This window comes from Plectropomus leopardus, chromosome 6 (genome assembly GCF_026936395.1).
Source record: "Plectropomus leopardus strain MGB_pleo_1.0 chromosome 6, ASM2693639v1, whole genome shotgun sequence".
NCBI lineage: Eukaryota > Metazoa > Chordata > Actinopteri > Perciformes > Serranidae > Plectropomus > Plectropomus leopardus.
In genome coordinates this window covers 7262409-7277610 of record NC_142181.1, presented here as the reverse complement: position 1 = coordinate 7277610, position 15202 = coordinate 7262409, and the positions used below count along the sequence as shown (strand labels likewise).

Genomic DNA, 15202 nt, shown 5'->3' with positions numbered 1-15202 from the left:
TGAAGCTTTTGTTCACATGATTGATAGAAAACTAAAAAAAAGAGAGAATGCTTGTTTTTTCTTTTTAGCCAGCCTACAGGTGGTAAGCAAAGATTCCCAAAAAATAAGCAGCAAAATGTCATTTTGTATGATTAATACCCTAGTATTTTAATCATTTAACTAACATTAAGCTCTTTGATATGAATGGGTATCATTACATTGTGTTCCTCTTTCCTCTCCTGCAGACATCTAGCTCATGTCTCCGGCCACAGGTCGTACTATCTGAGGGGTGCAGGGGCCAGACTTCAGACTGCACTCCAAAACTTTGCCCTCGACACACTGCAGCGGCGGGTGAGCATGCGTTTTGAAATATTTATATTTATAATTAGATATAAAGTTTGCAATGAAATGTGCGTTATCATTTTGTTAAAGAAGTATTTCGCCGAATAAACAGGGACCTCACATAAGATAAGGCCGTCTCTGCAGCAGAAAGGCACAAATACTTTTAAACTGGTGTTGCAGGACCAAAGAAAACAGAAAAAGTATACAATTACCAGCTGCACTCTTCGCTGCTGGATGACGTAATGTGCAGCCGGCCCTGGATCTCGTATTACAGTTAAAGGGTAAATTAAAACATGTTTCTGAAAACATTCAGGGTGAGAAATATGCAACAGAATCTTGGTTCATATTTCATCAGAGCTGCTTAGTTTTATCGTTTTATCTGGGTTTTTTTTTACACATCCTGTTTGCCAACTCTTGCCATTACAGCGAAACAGGGCAATAAAATATGTTTCTGAAAACAATTTAGGCAAAAAAGAGACAGTAAAGTAACGTTTTACTGTTTGACCGGATTTTGGTCCGACTTTGAGAGAGCGAGAAGGGCGCGTGATCAGCTCGATACTCTTCGAAGCATACACATAGTAGCCACATTGTTTTAATACAAAGCTGGTTGAAATCAGTATCCCTCTAACATTTAGTCAAACTTGAGTTTTTCTTCTGACCTCTGCAGGGCTTCATTCCCATGGTTGTACCTGACATGCTGCGGGGGGCAGTGTTTGTGAGTAACAGAGCCTTGTGCCATCTGTTTCTAACATACCTGGTATTAATCGGTGTTGTCATAATAACACAGTTCGACTCAATGGAAGATACTAAACGTAATAGTTAAAAACAAGATTTAAATGCACAAAATTTTAAATATCCAATAAAATATTTTGCAACAAAACACTCAAGACAGCAGAGCTGTCTCACTGACCTCTCCCTCTTCTTTTCATCCTTCTGTTTCGTCCACCTCCAGGAGGGTTGTGGGATGCTGCCCAACGCTCATAGCTCTCAGGTCTATTCACTGGACCAGGACCGCTTCCCAGACCTCAACCTGGCTGGGACTGGAGAGGTCGGAGTGGCAGGTGAGACTTCATTCTTCACTGTTGAAAATACAGTGTGTTTGTATTAATGCACAATGAGGTTTAACTGCAGTCGAGCAATCAATTATCAGTAACGTTGTCACCTCATCTGGATTTCATACGAAATTTCAAAGCCCAACACACTATCAGTACACCAACACACACATACACACACAGGCATTTTGATTTTTTCGCTCTCTGAGGGCACGGTCACACATGAGCGAGTGCAGATGAGTGACCATTCGTGGCCGAGGCAGTATTTGTACTTAATGTCGTCAATGTTGAGTGTGACACACACGGAAAGCTAACTAACAAATGCAATTAAATATGATGTTAATAGGATACTTTCTATTTTCTTACGTGCCGTGCCTGTCTCCCAATTCACTGCCAGCCAGGCAGTGTCCGTCATATGGGACAGTTTGTATTTTTCATGGCAAATATCATAAAATCTCATCTGGTTAGACACCACAATAATCAATGACTCCCTTCATACATACTTCTTCACTATTGATTAAGGCTGCGAACCTCGCAGGTCAGAGTTCACCGAAGTCGAACTCCACCTGAATCGAAGCAGCCTAATTTGTGGGGCATGCATAACCATGCCCTAAATCTGCACAAACTGAGCTTCATTGTGTGTGTCACCACATGTTTGAATGTGTGTCTGTCCTCTTCAGGCTATTTCAAGGATCATGCAGTAAACTGGAAAGACATGCCTGTCAGGTGAGAAGCTGCCCTCATCCCGAGTTTGCTGCAGATTGTGTTATATTTGGAGTAATTCTGGCTGACATGATCTGTCATCTGCTGCAGAACGGTGTGCAGCAGCACCTGCTACAGAGCAGAGACGGACACAGGCAGAGAGTCATGGGGACTCTACAGAGTGCACCACTTCAACAAGGTTACAACAAGTCCACTGTCTCACAATACCACGTCCTATTAGCAATCAATTCCATAATTAATTGCAATATGTGCACTGCTGATTTTTTGTTGGCTGATAACAAGCGAATGCAAATTATTTTTAATCATATAAACAAGAACCCACACTATAATTATGCTAATTTTTCAAATTAACTGTGCGTGTGTGTCCAGGTAGAGATGTTTGGTGTGACAGCAGATGAGACAGGAGAAGAGAGCTCTCAGCTGTTAGAGGACTTTGTCTCTTTGCAGAAAGAGATCTTCTCTGCACTGGAACTTCACTACAGGTTAGTACACACACACACACACACACACACACACACAGACACAATCTGAGTGACCCTGTTTTTTCATAAATCCATTAAATTTTACAGGATATTTCAAATTTTTAAATCCAAGCTATGTTTGTGTATTTTTACTCAGAGTACTGGACATGCCGACACAGGAACTGGGTCCTCCAGCATACAGGAAGTTTGACATCGAAGCATGGATGCCTGGGAGGGGCAGCTATGGAGAGGTCAGTCCCATTATATCTGTCACCTGTATACCTAATTTTGGCATTACAGGTAAACTCTGCAGGAGGAAATGACCGGATGTCAACTAAGACCTCTTATGATTATTACTTGTCTTTTTAAATACATGCTGCAGGGTGTGCGTGGACAGACACACAGACATGTCTTCAGTTTGACATCATTAGTAACTCCTTTCCCATGATAGTCAAAACCCATACGTAAATTATTCCTCTAAACCTTTCATTTTAAACTCTGTGAACATTGAAAGCAGAAAAGCGGACCAAAAAATCTGTGAAGCTTATTTTAACAACCTCAATATTTTGAAGCTAAACATTTGTCATCCATGGTTGAAAAGTGCATTTTAATCCCTATATTTCATTCATTATCTCCTACATTAATAATTGCGAGCAGAATCTGTATTGTGCACGCATGACCAGAGTGTGTCAGAGTAAAGTGTTGCAATAAGAAGGTAAATGTTGAACATTTGGACTGTACAAAGCTACAAAATGCTAAAGAAGATGACACATTTTTTCCATTTTAACTAGGCCTGAGTATTGTTTACACCCACACTGAGCTCCACAGAGTCCGTTAGCTCTACTGCTGCTGAGCGTGATGCAGTTCTTCTCTATTTCACTGTACTGTATACAAATATATGTCAGATTTCCAGTGGGTCTAACTGCACAGACTACCAAAGCAGACGTCTCAACATCCTGTATGAGAGAGAGGACGGCAGCCTGCAGTACGCCCACACAGTAAGACTGCAGACGAGGCAGCACTCCTGTACATTCCTGTGGGTTTAGCTTCCAGCAACATACCACCTCTGTGATGTTTTTTTCTTCTCTAGGTAAATGCTACAGCATGTGCCATCCCCCGAACCATCATCGCTATCCTGGAGACTCACCAGACGAAAGTAAGAAGCCGACAAAAGGGCACACTTCACACAAATTCCTGGAGTTCTTAATGCATTAAAAAGTTGTCCTACAAGATGTCGAAATTACTTTTAAGGTCCAATAAGTAGGATATTGGGGTATCTATTGAAAATAATTGCTTTTTGTTTCCTTGGAATGAGCCATTTATTTCTACAGACAGAGCGGGACCTTTTCCATACAGTGCGGCAGTTATTTTACAGTAACCCAGGAGGGTCAAACCAAACACTGGCTTTAGATGAGACAGTTCACATTTTTGCTTAGTCACCATAGTTCTGTTACACACAAAATATGCAGCTTCACAACTAAATGTCACTAAATCATACACACAGGATATTTTAATTGCCTAGGGCAACAATGAAATGCCTTAAAAAGATTAGAAAGTGCAACAAATGATGGTCAGGTTGTTATATGGTATCCCTACAATATCCGACAGCTGAAAATCTTGCTCTGTACAGGGCAAACGTAAAATCAAAATCCCATGTCAGACTTGTTATGTATATATCCAGCAGATGAAAAAAAAAACACTACAAAAGCATCAAAAGTATGTCAGCAATTAAAATACAGACTAAAATTCTTACTTTTGCAGACAAATTTTTTCTGAACATTTTTAAAAAACCTGATTTAAAAAAAAGGATGTGTAGTTTCCTCCTTTTTTGTCTGTCTTCTCCATCTCCCACTGCATGAAATGTTTTTTTGCATCCACTTGTGTTGAAGTGGCTCCCTCTTGTGACCGTTTACAGTCAAAACATTTTTGTGCAAACTATCATGCAATTAATTAGAAATACTGATATTGAAATAATACTGCAGTTACCTCTTTATTACTTGACAGTTTTTCCATTTTCCTGAGGTTGATACATTGTGCCAATATATTGCAGGTTTTCTTTGCTCGATTAAACAATTTTAAGTGACCTTGGTCTTTCTAATATTTAAATCTGCATAATAATGTCTCACTTACTTCCACATTTCTTTACCTGTATGAGACAATATATCTCTTTACATAAACATGGGTTTTTAATTTATTTATAATGCAGTAAATGCACAAAGTAAAACTATATGCATATTACTATGTGCATTGTCTTTTTTGATTTATTTTTATTTATTCATTTTATTTTTAGGACCTTAATGCATTTCCAAAGAGCAACTGCATGTTAGATACTATAATGTCTCTGCATTTTCTCACAAATTTGCTACAGCCCAGGTAGTCTAAACCTAGTAAATTTAAAAGATTTTTTATTTATTTTATTTTTATAGTTTACTTAACAGCAGTGTTGATAATAATGCACTTTTTTTTAAATTTCTTTTCCTCCTCTGTCCTTTCTCTCTATCTCCTCAGGAGGGAACAGTTCGTGTCCCCCGAGCTCTGCAGCCCTATTTGGGCCTGGAAGTTATCAAAAAGCCAAAGTACACTCCAGTGAAATACATCGGACCCAACCAGCACAGTCGGCCACCCAGGCCTGCTCCCAAAACTAGATGACATAAATAAAAGCACAGTTGCATGCAAACTACTGAGGTGGAAGCTGCAGCCTTACCTCGCACCTAACTGTCACTATAAAGACATTTGTCTTATGTTGTCAAATGCTATGAAATTTTGAATGCTCGCCCAAATAATGGTTGTCCAACCCATGAGGAGGGCCATAATGACCAATAAAGATGTTATATTTCTGTCCCATGTTTCGGCTCCTCGTTGGGTTCTTCAGACACCTGGTACTGTTACACATTTACTGAATGATCGGGGTCGACAGATTATCGGCCTGGATGATTATGGGGGCTGCTATTTGGGATCTTTTTATTAAAATAAAACACAGACACAGACAAGTGTTAAGTGTTTTCAAGGCTTGTGAGTTTTTTTAATCTGTTCTTAAAACTTGTTTTCATTGTATTGTGTTATTCTTTTCACTGTGAGCTGCTTGGCCCTTCAGTTTCCTTTGGGATTAATAAAATTAATCAAATCTGATGATTGTCAATAAAATAATGAAAAAGTGCGTGTATTACACACCAACACCAGGGAAGGCAGTCTGCAATTTATGCAAATAAAGTGTCAGTTTGGGAGGAACTTTAATTTTTTTTATTCATTCCTTTTTTATGTAATTTTCACTGAACTTTATTTAAAAAAATATGTTGCAGGGCACTTGCTGTATATGGTTTTAAAGTTCCAGTTTTGATTAAACATTTGTTAAAGGCATTTAAACAAAGTTTTGGGTTGGAGTTTGTTATATTACAAATTCTAAATTTAGACTGGAATATTTTCATTTTTATTGTACATGCATATTTGTTTAAAATATCTGTTATCAGTCTCATTAAGTATTAATAATTGTTATCAGCCCTGAAAAGCCATTATCGGTTGACCCCTACTGAATGACACAAATGAAGCACAGAGAGTCCCACAGGTGGCACACAGGCCTGTTAATGTGTGTTAAATTACCAGCTGTTATAAAGTATTAATAATTAATTTAACAGAAGTAATTAACCAGCAACCAGGGGAGATGATGTTTGTACGAATCTTGCAAATAAAATGAAAACGGTTATATTAATATTCTCACTATGCATATTTAGCAAAATTTTCATGCAGTGAAATTAGACGTTTAATGTGTCTATTTTTTTTTCTTTTGGAGCTTCTTTTGCACCCTGGAGCCCTCTGCTTTGATTACAGAGATGCACAGATTAACCGCTGTGGAGCATTTTGTCATCATACTGTAAGTACAGGACGACCAACTGACATCTCTGGCACCTTAACAGGGTTTGGGCTCTGATCTGGTCACAAGTCACCTGATCCATCACACACACACACACACATACACAAACACACAGACACACACACACACACACAGACACACACACACACACACACACACACACACAGCTCCGCGGCTCCACCTCGCTCGGCGGGTGTGTGAAGAAGATCCAGCCCGTTATTTATTTTCAAGGTTATCTCCTGCAGGAGCCTCACTTTTCGGATCCTATGGGAATTTTGATAACCGCAGTTTTTCTCTGGGCTGCCGTCGGAGGTAAGCATGCATCACATCCATTTAACTGTGTGTGTGTATGTGTGTGTATTGGGCGCATAAAATGAAGGTTTAAAAAAAAATACGAGTGTGTATCTCAGCAGGCTGCGCCGGAGACAAGCCTCGTGTTTCACACACTTTGTTCCATTTGTAGTCCTTGTTATCCTTTTTACCGGCGTGTATTTATCATGGTGAAGACTAAATGCGTTACAATGACACTTTATGTGGCAGGTATGCTAACCTAATGGCGAAAGCCTCCGGGGTTTAGACTAATAGGCTAAACAAAAGCGTTGTTACATAATTTGTTATTCGCCTACCTTTCTGTTTCTGTGTGCTGGTCTGACGGTGCTGTCGCTGGCTGGGGTGGCTATTTTAAACACAAACATATCTGTGTTCACTGACCCCCAGACAGTCCTCTGGATCAACATAAATGCGAATTAAAGCTCCGCACAGGTGAGCGCAACGGCGCACATGTGCGCGTGCTGCACGGTAACACGCGCCAGCTGCGTGAAAACGTGTTAATTAGCTGAAATGAGTTCAGGCTGCTCAGATGTGTAAGGATTTTAGGGAGAATGCTTCCTACAGAGCCGTGTATTAAAATGGTAAATATAAGTCTGCAGTGGCGTTGAGCGCTGTATGCGGTTAGGGACTGATCATTATTTATGGGAGGGGGTGGTGCAAAACGGGGGAGCCACTCCAAATAATTGTTTAAACTCTGGAGAAGGAATTATGTTTTTGAATTTGGCTCAGGTTAGGGATATTCAACTTTAAATGGTCATGTTTTGTTTTTATTTTAACCCTCAGTACCTCAAAACCTGCAAGTTGGTTTGAAAGGCACATTTTCTTTAAAAATCTGAAAAATCACACTATTTACCATAGCCATAAACTGTGAAAAAATTGTAATTTATGGTGGCAGGAAGGTCATGCATTTCCCCCCAATCACTCAGGGAAAAATATTTGTAGCTCCAGGGAGGGCTATAATATAAAAAAACAACTAAAGTCACACAGCCACACGCATCCCTACTCTAATAAATTAAGTACAGTCCCTTACAAAAGCGATAACCTACATAGAGCAGATGTGTGTTTTTAAGTTTTATTTAGCTCTCTCAGTGCATAAAGGCAAAATGGTCAATTCCCACCCCAACAAAGAACTAAAGCTAAAAAAAGAAATCACATCACCTCAGAACCAGCAACTGTAGGTAATGTAACAGCCTGACTTTAGCACTAAATGACAAGATGAGGAGTAATCTCATTATAAACTCATTATTGTGCATCGCTCAGCCCCTATAGGCACATGCTCCTGACTCAGACGAGGCTCTAATTTTTAGTCAAGGCTGAATTAGACAAATCATTTGGTCTTTTACCAAACTGAAGACTCTTGACTTGTGCAGATGCTTTTCTGAATTTATTACATGGAGTTTGGTCGACCAGCAGGCAAGCCAATAAAACCAGAGCCAGATCACAGCTTTAATAGAGTGTCCCAGCTTAGACACACACACACACACACACACACACACGCACACACACACACACACGCACACACACGCATGTACGCACACCATCACATGGACATACAGAACCTCACAGGGCCCAACTGTAGGCAGCTCACGTGTCTGCAGGGGGGTTCATCAGTGGCCAAGGTATCAGTTAGTCCTTTATTGATCCTGACTGGTGCTGATCTGGCTGTGTGCTGACACACACCACAGAGAGGAGATCAAACATCCAGCTTATACGTGTTTCATGTCAGTGAAGGGAGTAAATGTAGCTGAGTTTGCAGTGCTGTGTTTAAGACTACAGTAAGTTTTTGTACATAAGCACGTTTCATTTAAGTTCGATTTACTTCATTTGCTTTGATGGGGTTGACTGATATTGGTTTTTCAGGGCTGATACTGATACCGATTATTAGTGCTTAATGAGACAGATAATTGATATTTAAAATCAATATGCATTAACAATAAAAATGATTTTTTTTTAGAATCTGGAATATAACAACATAAAACCGTAACCAAAACTGAAACATTCAGCATCATATACATCAAGTTCCCTGCAGAGGGGAACTAAATTTTCACTAAAGTCAAGTGAAAATTAAAAGAAAAAATGACTAAATAAGAATAGCTCCCTGAGGTTTTTACAAAGTAAAAGTTCCTCCCATGATGACATTTTCTAGGCACTTTTTATTGATTCATTTTACTGGTGATCATTAATATAAAATGTAGATACAGATAGTAGGCAAAATGCCAAATATCGGTAATTGGCCGATAATCTGTCGACTCCTATCAAGTTGACAAAGATGGTGTCGAATTTACCAAAACATTGTGGGCTGACATTTAGATTCCTGACTAAATGGAGGTGCAGTGATTGAACAGCATCATATATCACACCTCAGCCAGCTCTCGCTACATAACAATAAAAGCAAAGGTCACAGGCTGATAGCTGAACATGGATTGTGATCTACGCTGACATTTAGTTCCCTTCAAATCATCTCCATGAGAAAAGGCGTTGATGGCACAGCTCAGTGTGCCTTTAATGATCGACTGGCAGGCCAGGCTCTGCGACTGATTTAGCCCTGGTGGGAAACTACCGGTGAGCTAAAGCCTTTGGGAATATATGCATCCTGGAGAGAGAGGGAGAGGAGGTTAAGCCTCTTTGCTGTGTCGCTTCACCAAGGTAACTGTACTTACCTTAATGAGGGAACAGCTCCACCCACGCCCGCGCATGACTAAGTAAACAAACTAGTTCATCTGTGGAGATCTGTAACATAGTCTGGTGCTTTTGCAGAAATGCTAAATCTAATGTTTAATGTTCTCATCTCCTTCCTTGTTTCGTGCCTCAGTGGGAAGCCGGCCGGTTACCTCACCCCTTAATGATGCAAAGGTCAGAAACTTTTAAATTCCCCTATCATTCTGCATCATACAGATTTTTTTGAATTGGTAAATGAGTAATTGTGTGTTTGTATTGTGCCTCTAGGTTGAATGTATTATTCAGGAGACGCTGAATGATGACGGGTCTCCTCATGAATGTGGCCCACAGCTAGCAGGTGACATCTCTAATTATCTATTCATCAAAACTCAAATTATGGTATTTAATTACGAGAGCTGAGAGAATTATTCAGTTAGTCCTCCAACATGAATTCATCATCAACAATATGATAGATTAATATGTTAAGTGTTTTTTGTTTGTTTGTTTTTAAAATAAAAATGACATTTGCCAAAAAAAATTTCTGCTTTATATCAACATAACTTTTGGAGGTTTTGGGCTGTTGTTGGGACAAATCAACACATTGAGAGATTAATTTTTGACATTGTTGCAGATTAAATGTTTAATTTCTAAACCTTTGTTTCTTTTTTTAATTTATAAGGAAAACACAAATTAATCAACATTTCTGTAAATGTGCCAGTGTTAGCCATCAGTGGTAGTCCTTTGAAACCTATAAAATGATACAATTTATGTAACAACAGCAGCACAAGCCATGCAAAGCAACAAGAAACAGCAGAACACCAGAACAGAACAACAGCAAAGCAACAACATATAGCTTTTTAGCACAAATAATCATGCACTGAACATGAAGCAGCAACACACAAATAAGCATGACATGCAGAGCAGCAATAGCAACAAGAAACAGCAGAAGACGGGTTAACATTACATGACTTTAAAATGTAAGACAGGAAACAAATATAATTAATCTATCACAAGATCCTTTTGTCTTTTGCCTTATTTGCTGAAATTCTCCATTATTCTAATCTGTGATGGGTGTTTTGACACACTGCTCTTGATGAATAAAGACTCGACAGACTTGACTTGAATTATATTTGTGGATACTTTGTCGTGTGTTTTCAGTGCACTTTTGTGTTTTTGAAATATTGCATGTCATTGTTTTTGCAGAGGAACTTGATGAAGTACAAAGACATCAGGGTTTGCTCAGGGAGCTGCAGAGGCTGGCTGATGATGGTATGCACAATTTCACTTTTGACACACTGTAATTTTAAAGGTTGAGTGTGTAGGATTTAGTGGCATCCAGTGGTGAGGATGCAGGACTGAAACTTGTCCAATGTCCCAAGCATGTAGAACTACAGTAGCTGATGCAAAAACAAAAAATAACGCAAAAAACGTGAAAATGGGAATGGCCCTTTCTACAGCCAGTGTTTGGTTTGGTAACTGTTGAACAATATGGCAGACTCCATGGGAGCATGGATGTATAAATAGAAAATGGATACAGCGCTGGAGGCGGGACCCTGTTCATTCCTATTAAAGGTGCTCAGTGGCTCATGAAGCCAAAAAACAGTCAACAGCAGTGTAAAAAATCATCTGGATGGTCAGCGCTGCTTCCGCATTATAGAAGAAGAAGCACTAGAGACTTCTGTCTGCTGAGTCAGCTACATGCGTTTGAAGCCAATTACACCAAACAGTGTAATTACACCGTCACATGATGCCCTGCAGCTAAAAAAGACATTTGCGTTGACTTGCACTGCACAAGAGACAATTAGTGGATACATTTTTATTGATATATATGACCCGTTTCACTATTGGGATTTAATCTGCGTGGATCGATAACATTAAGAAAGTCTAGAAGAGTTGCATGATTTAATCATTTTATCCATATTCAAGTTAGCAGACCGCTAAACTGGAAGTAGTCACTCAGCCTGTGTAAGTCTCTTGTGCACCTGCTCTACAGGCCACGCAGTGTGGAAGCAGTGCAAATAATCTATGGACAGCAGTTGAACCAATTTGGCAAGAAATCAATGGGGTCCTGGGTTCAACGCTGTGTCCAGGTCTCTTAATACACCTTTTTTTTGTTATTGGACCAAATAGATCAGATTGTGATTGTAAAGTCATTTCATAGGGGCTGTGATACTCAAAAAATTATATTTACTAATTTACAGATGTCTCTTTCATTTTCACTGTGGGAAAAAGTCTTTTTGGGCCAAATGGCATCTTGGACCACGATAAGAAATTGGTTTTTCAAGCATTCCTAGGAGCTGACTCACGCCGTATGTAGATATAAACAGCTGACTCTAAAGTAATGAAAACACAACAGTTCTTATTTTCAGGTGATTGTAAACTAACGAAAACATAGTTATGAATATTATATACCATTTCTGCCCAAAGATGCCCCTAAATCCTACACACTGGACCTTCAACACACTATTCACTGCAAGAAAAGGACAAGTTTAATTTGATGTTTCATTTACCTTTCTTGGATTTATATGAATGTCTTCAGCACTATGGCACACATGTGCTGATGCATTTTAGACCACGTGGCACTGACTGTTGCTGTCTAACTGTTACAGAGAGAGATTCAGAGCGAGAAGACGAGAAGGAGCGATATGAGTACAACCTGGCTGACGATGAAAGTGACTTGGAGCAGGGGGATGAGGAGACGAAGGAGGAGAGTGACGTGACCAGCCTCCCAAGAGACACGGAGGAAAAGAAAGAAGACAAGGTAGAAGAAGAAGACGACACCAAGGAGAAGATAATAGAGGAGCCGCGGATCGAAGACAGAGGGACAGACACTGAGGAGGAGCGAGCCAAGGAGCTTGAGGAGCTGTTGGCTGAAGAGATCACCAAGAAAGGGAAGGAGGAGAAGAACGATGAGGAGCTCAAAGAACTGCTGAAAGAGCTGAAGAAGAAACGGTACGAGGCGGTGAAGGAGAGGGAGATCCAGAAAGGCTCTGGGACAGAGCAGAAGAAAGAGGTGGAGGAAAAGAAGAAAAAGGAGGAGAAAGACAAGGAAGGAGAGACAGCGGAGGATTTGGAGAAGCAGAGAATCGAGGAGAGGAGGAAGAATGAGGTGGAGCTGATGGTGGAGAGGGAGAAGGTGGAGAAGGAGCTGAAGGAGCTGCTCAAAGACCAGGACAGCAAGAGCAAGGTGGAGCAGGAGAGGGAGCGGAAGGAGAAGCAGGAGGAGCTGGACGAACTCGTCAGGAAGATGAAACGGGTACAGGAGGAGGAGGAGCAGGAGACAAAGGGCGGGAAGAAAGATGACGGCGTGGATGCGAGGACAGCAGAGGAGAAGAGCGAGAAGAAGGAGGGAGACGACAATAAGGAGCGAGATGAGAAAACAGAGAATGAGGTCAAGAAGAAGGAGGAGGCGGCGGAGGTGAAGGAGCCCCAGCAGAAGAGAGTGATGGAGAAAGCGAGCGATGAAGCCACGCAGCAGTTTGAGAGGGAGAGGTACAAGGATGCGGAGGAGGATGATGAGGATGAGGAAGATGAGGATGAGTACGTTAGAGAGGATGAGGAGGGGCAGGAGGAGGAAGACGATGAGGAGGATGATGCGGAAGAAGATGAAGGGGAGGTAAGTTGCTGCAAATAATGACTGTGACTATTACTGACGCGTGTTTGTTTACAGTTTATGTCACAGCCCACAAATTACAGCGTCATTATTTGGTATATTTGTGGTACTTCTCACAGACGGATTCATGCACGGGCCTGCTGGGCAAAGGCTCAGGGGCCAAACGTGTCAGGGGGGCCCCCTGGACTTGACATGCAAAATGTCGCTTAAATTAACTCAAACAAAAAACAAAACAACTACAAAGGATGGAAAGGAACTACTGAGACACAAAATAAAGACAAAACTGAGCAAAACAACCTCTAACAGACACAAAACAACCACAGACATGAAATTAAGGCGATATGGCTTTAAAATAATATCACAATATTTTTAGGTTATATTTTGCCTCGGACTCATTACTGATGTTCACAGCAGTTTGTTTGCTTGAAAATTGGTAGTGACTACTGTGATCATGGGTTTAAAACAAAGCCAGGGTCATAAAGTGGGGTGCCAATGGCCCCTTATCTTTGAACGCAGCCTTATTTTGATCAACTACACACCTGTAAAGCTTTGTGTCTGTGGTGACAGAATCACAGACAGACAAACCTATAAACAAAACCACCTCTGTGGTGCAACCAAGACCACATTTTGCCATTGTCTCACATGCAGACTTGTGAAAAGTGAAACTATACCAGCTGTTGCAACATTGTCATGACTGGTGATAATATTGCTCATTGCAGTTTCCGACTCTCAAGCATGTATTATAAACAACAACAAAATTAGCATCCTCATACTCAGAATGCCACATTCTCGAAGTCACAGGTCTTAGAGGTTCTCCCTGATATTTACCATTGTTTTTTGGGAAGATAACAACAACATTTTTCCCCTTTCAATACATATTCAATATGTATTAGGTAATTGAAAAAGTACTTAAAGTATCATTTATTTGTATGTTCCTTAGGCTCATTGGTACTCCATAATACAGTATGTGCAAAATATCTGCAGTTATTTTTGTGCTGTAATCTAAAGCACTGTGTCATCATGTCCCGTATTGCTGTGTCATGTATTCTCTTTTTTTTTCTGTCGACAGGAGCTGCTGGAGATTGAAGCAGAGCTGCGCAAAGTCGCTGCAGAGCTGAGGGAGCTTCGCAGAGGATAAGACACACAAATAAGCATGAACACACACACACACACACGACACAGTGGACTGACAAAACCCTTTGTTACATTCACAGTCACACATTCAAGATCACACATTTCCCATTTTACAGCCTTCAAATCCCCACAGCACTCAGAGAAATGTCCTCAGATGTGAATCTGTAAATGGACATTAGTAAAAAGGAATGTGTACATACGGTTGCTTCATCTCTGCTTTCAGATTGGCCGGAAAAGGCTGTCACCGTTTCCTCAGTGAGTGTTTAGGAAAAGAGACAAACTTTTCTAGAGAATCTGAAAGATCTTTGTGTCTATCTTCACTCGTCTAAGTACCTGTAAATGCTGTTTGTAAGGTAGACAGGTGATTTCACTCCAGCTGTAAATAGCCACGGATGCATTCAGCACTTTTTATTCAAATGTTATTTATGACTACAGATTGCCGACCGCACAAACACCATCATCTCTGAAATCTGAGTCATGAATACTGGCTAGCAGCGCTTCTTTTCTCCGAAGGTTTCATCCTCGATGGTGTGTATTCTCGGTAGGAGAAAAACGTGTCCCTACTATGAGTAATATATGTATTTCAATATATATTTTGTGCAATAACTAATGTGTAAGCTGTTCCTGCTGTTCTGACTGTTAACGATATGTATTACTGATATTTCTACACAGGAGTAAGTCATTATTTCCTCTTCGTTTCTTCGATGATAAAGTAGAAACAAGGATTGCGTTTCATTTGGCTCTCGCACTGTTAAAACCAGACTGTTTGTGAGGAACCAGGGTGACACGAACAAAAGTATTCTGCGACACGTGTGTCAGATGTTAGGTTTGTCCTCAGCGTGGCTCTTGTGTGGCCACAGGATGTTATGTACTTAGAGCTTACAAGGTCTAAAAGTGTCACTTCAGGTTCTCAGCCAGCTTTGCACTCTTATCTTAACAAGCCAAGGAGGAGCCGAGGGAAGAGGGAGTCACTAAAGCCATTTTGTTGTCTTTTGGTAACACTGACGATAACGTCAATAAATGCTAAATAGTGTTCACAGTT

General features: G+C 40.4%; 3 protein-coding genes across 3 annotated transcripts in view; 2 read left to right on the top strand and 1 right to left on the bottom strand.

The window, feature by feature from the left end:
* The window catches only part of sars2 (seryl-tRNA synthetase 2, mitochondrial), a 9216-nt gene extending 3662 nt beyond the window's left edge, over positions 1-5554 (top strand). The window contains exons 7-16 of the mRNA XM_042486906.2: positions 225-330; positions 989-1036; positions 1274-1382; positions 2054-2099; positions 2187-2274; positions 2466-2578; positions 2715-2808; positions 3463-3555; positions 3648-3713; positions 5066-5554. Of these exons, the coding sequence (XP_042342840.2) occupies positions 225-330; positions 989-1036; positions 1274-1382; positions 2054-2099; positions 2187-2274; positions 2466-2578; positions 2715-2808; positions 3463-3555; positions 3648-3713; positions 5066-5206 (904 nt within the window). The 3' untranslated portion in view covers positions 5207-5554. The remainder of the gene's footprint in view (positions 1-224; positions 331-988; positions 1037-1273; positions 1383-2053; positions 2100-2186; positions 2275-2465; positions 2579-2714; positions 2809-3462; positions 3556-3647; positions 3714-5065) is intronic.
* The window catches only part of LOC121942997 (kelch repeat and BTB domain-containing protein 8), a 22090-nt gene extending 13567 nt beyond the window's left edge, over positions 1-8523 (bottom strand). The window contains exons 1-2 of the mRNA XM_088078603.1: positions 7052-8523; positions 1232-1400 (exon numbers count right to left, since the gene is read on the bottom strand). The gene's annotated coding sequence lies outside the window, so the exon portion shown is untranslated. The remainder of the gene's footprint in view (positions 1-1231; positions 1401-7051) is intronic.
* LOC121943382 (uncharacterized) lies at positions 6559-15202 on the top strand. The gene is made up of 6 exons (XM_088078604.1): positions 6559-6737; positions 9568-9608; positions 9702-9771; positions 10617-10682; positions 12023-13029; positions 14096-15202. Exons 1-6 carry the CDS (start codon positions 6692-6694, stop codon positions 14162-14164), a joined length of 1299 nt encoding a protein of 432 aa, XP_087934730.1. The 5' UTR covers positions 6559-6691; the 3' UTR covers positions 14165-15202.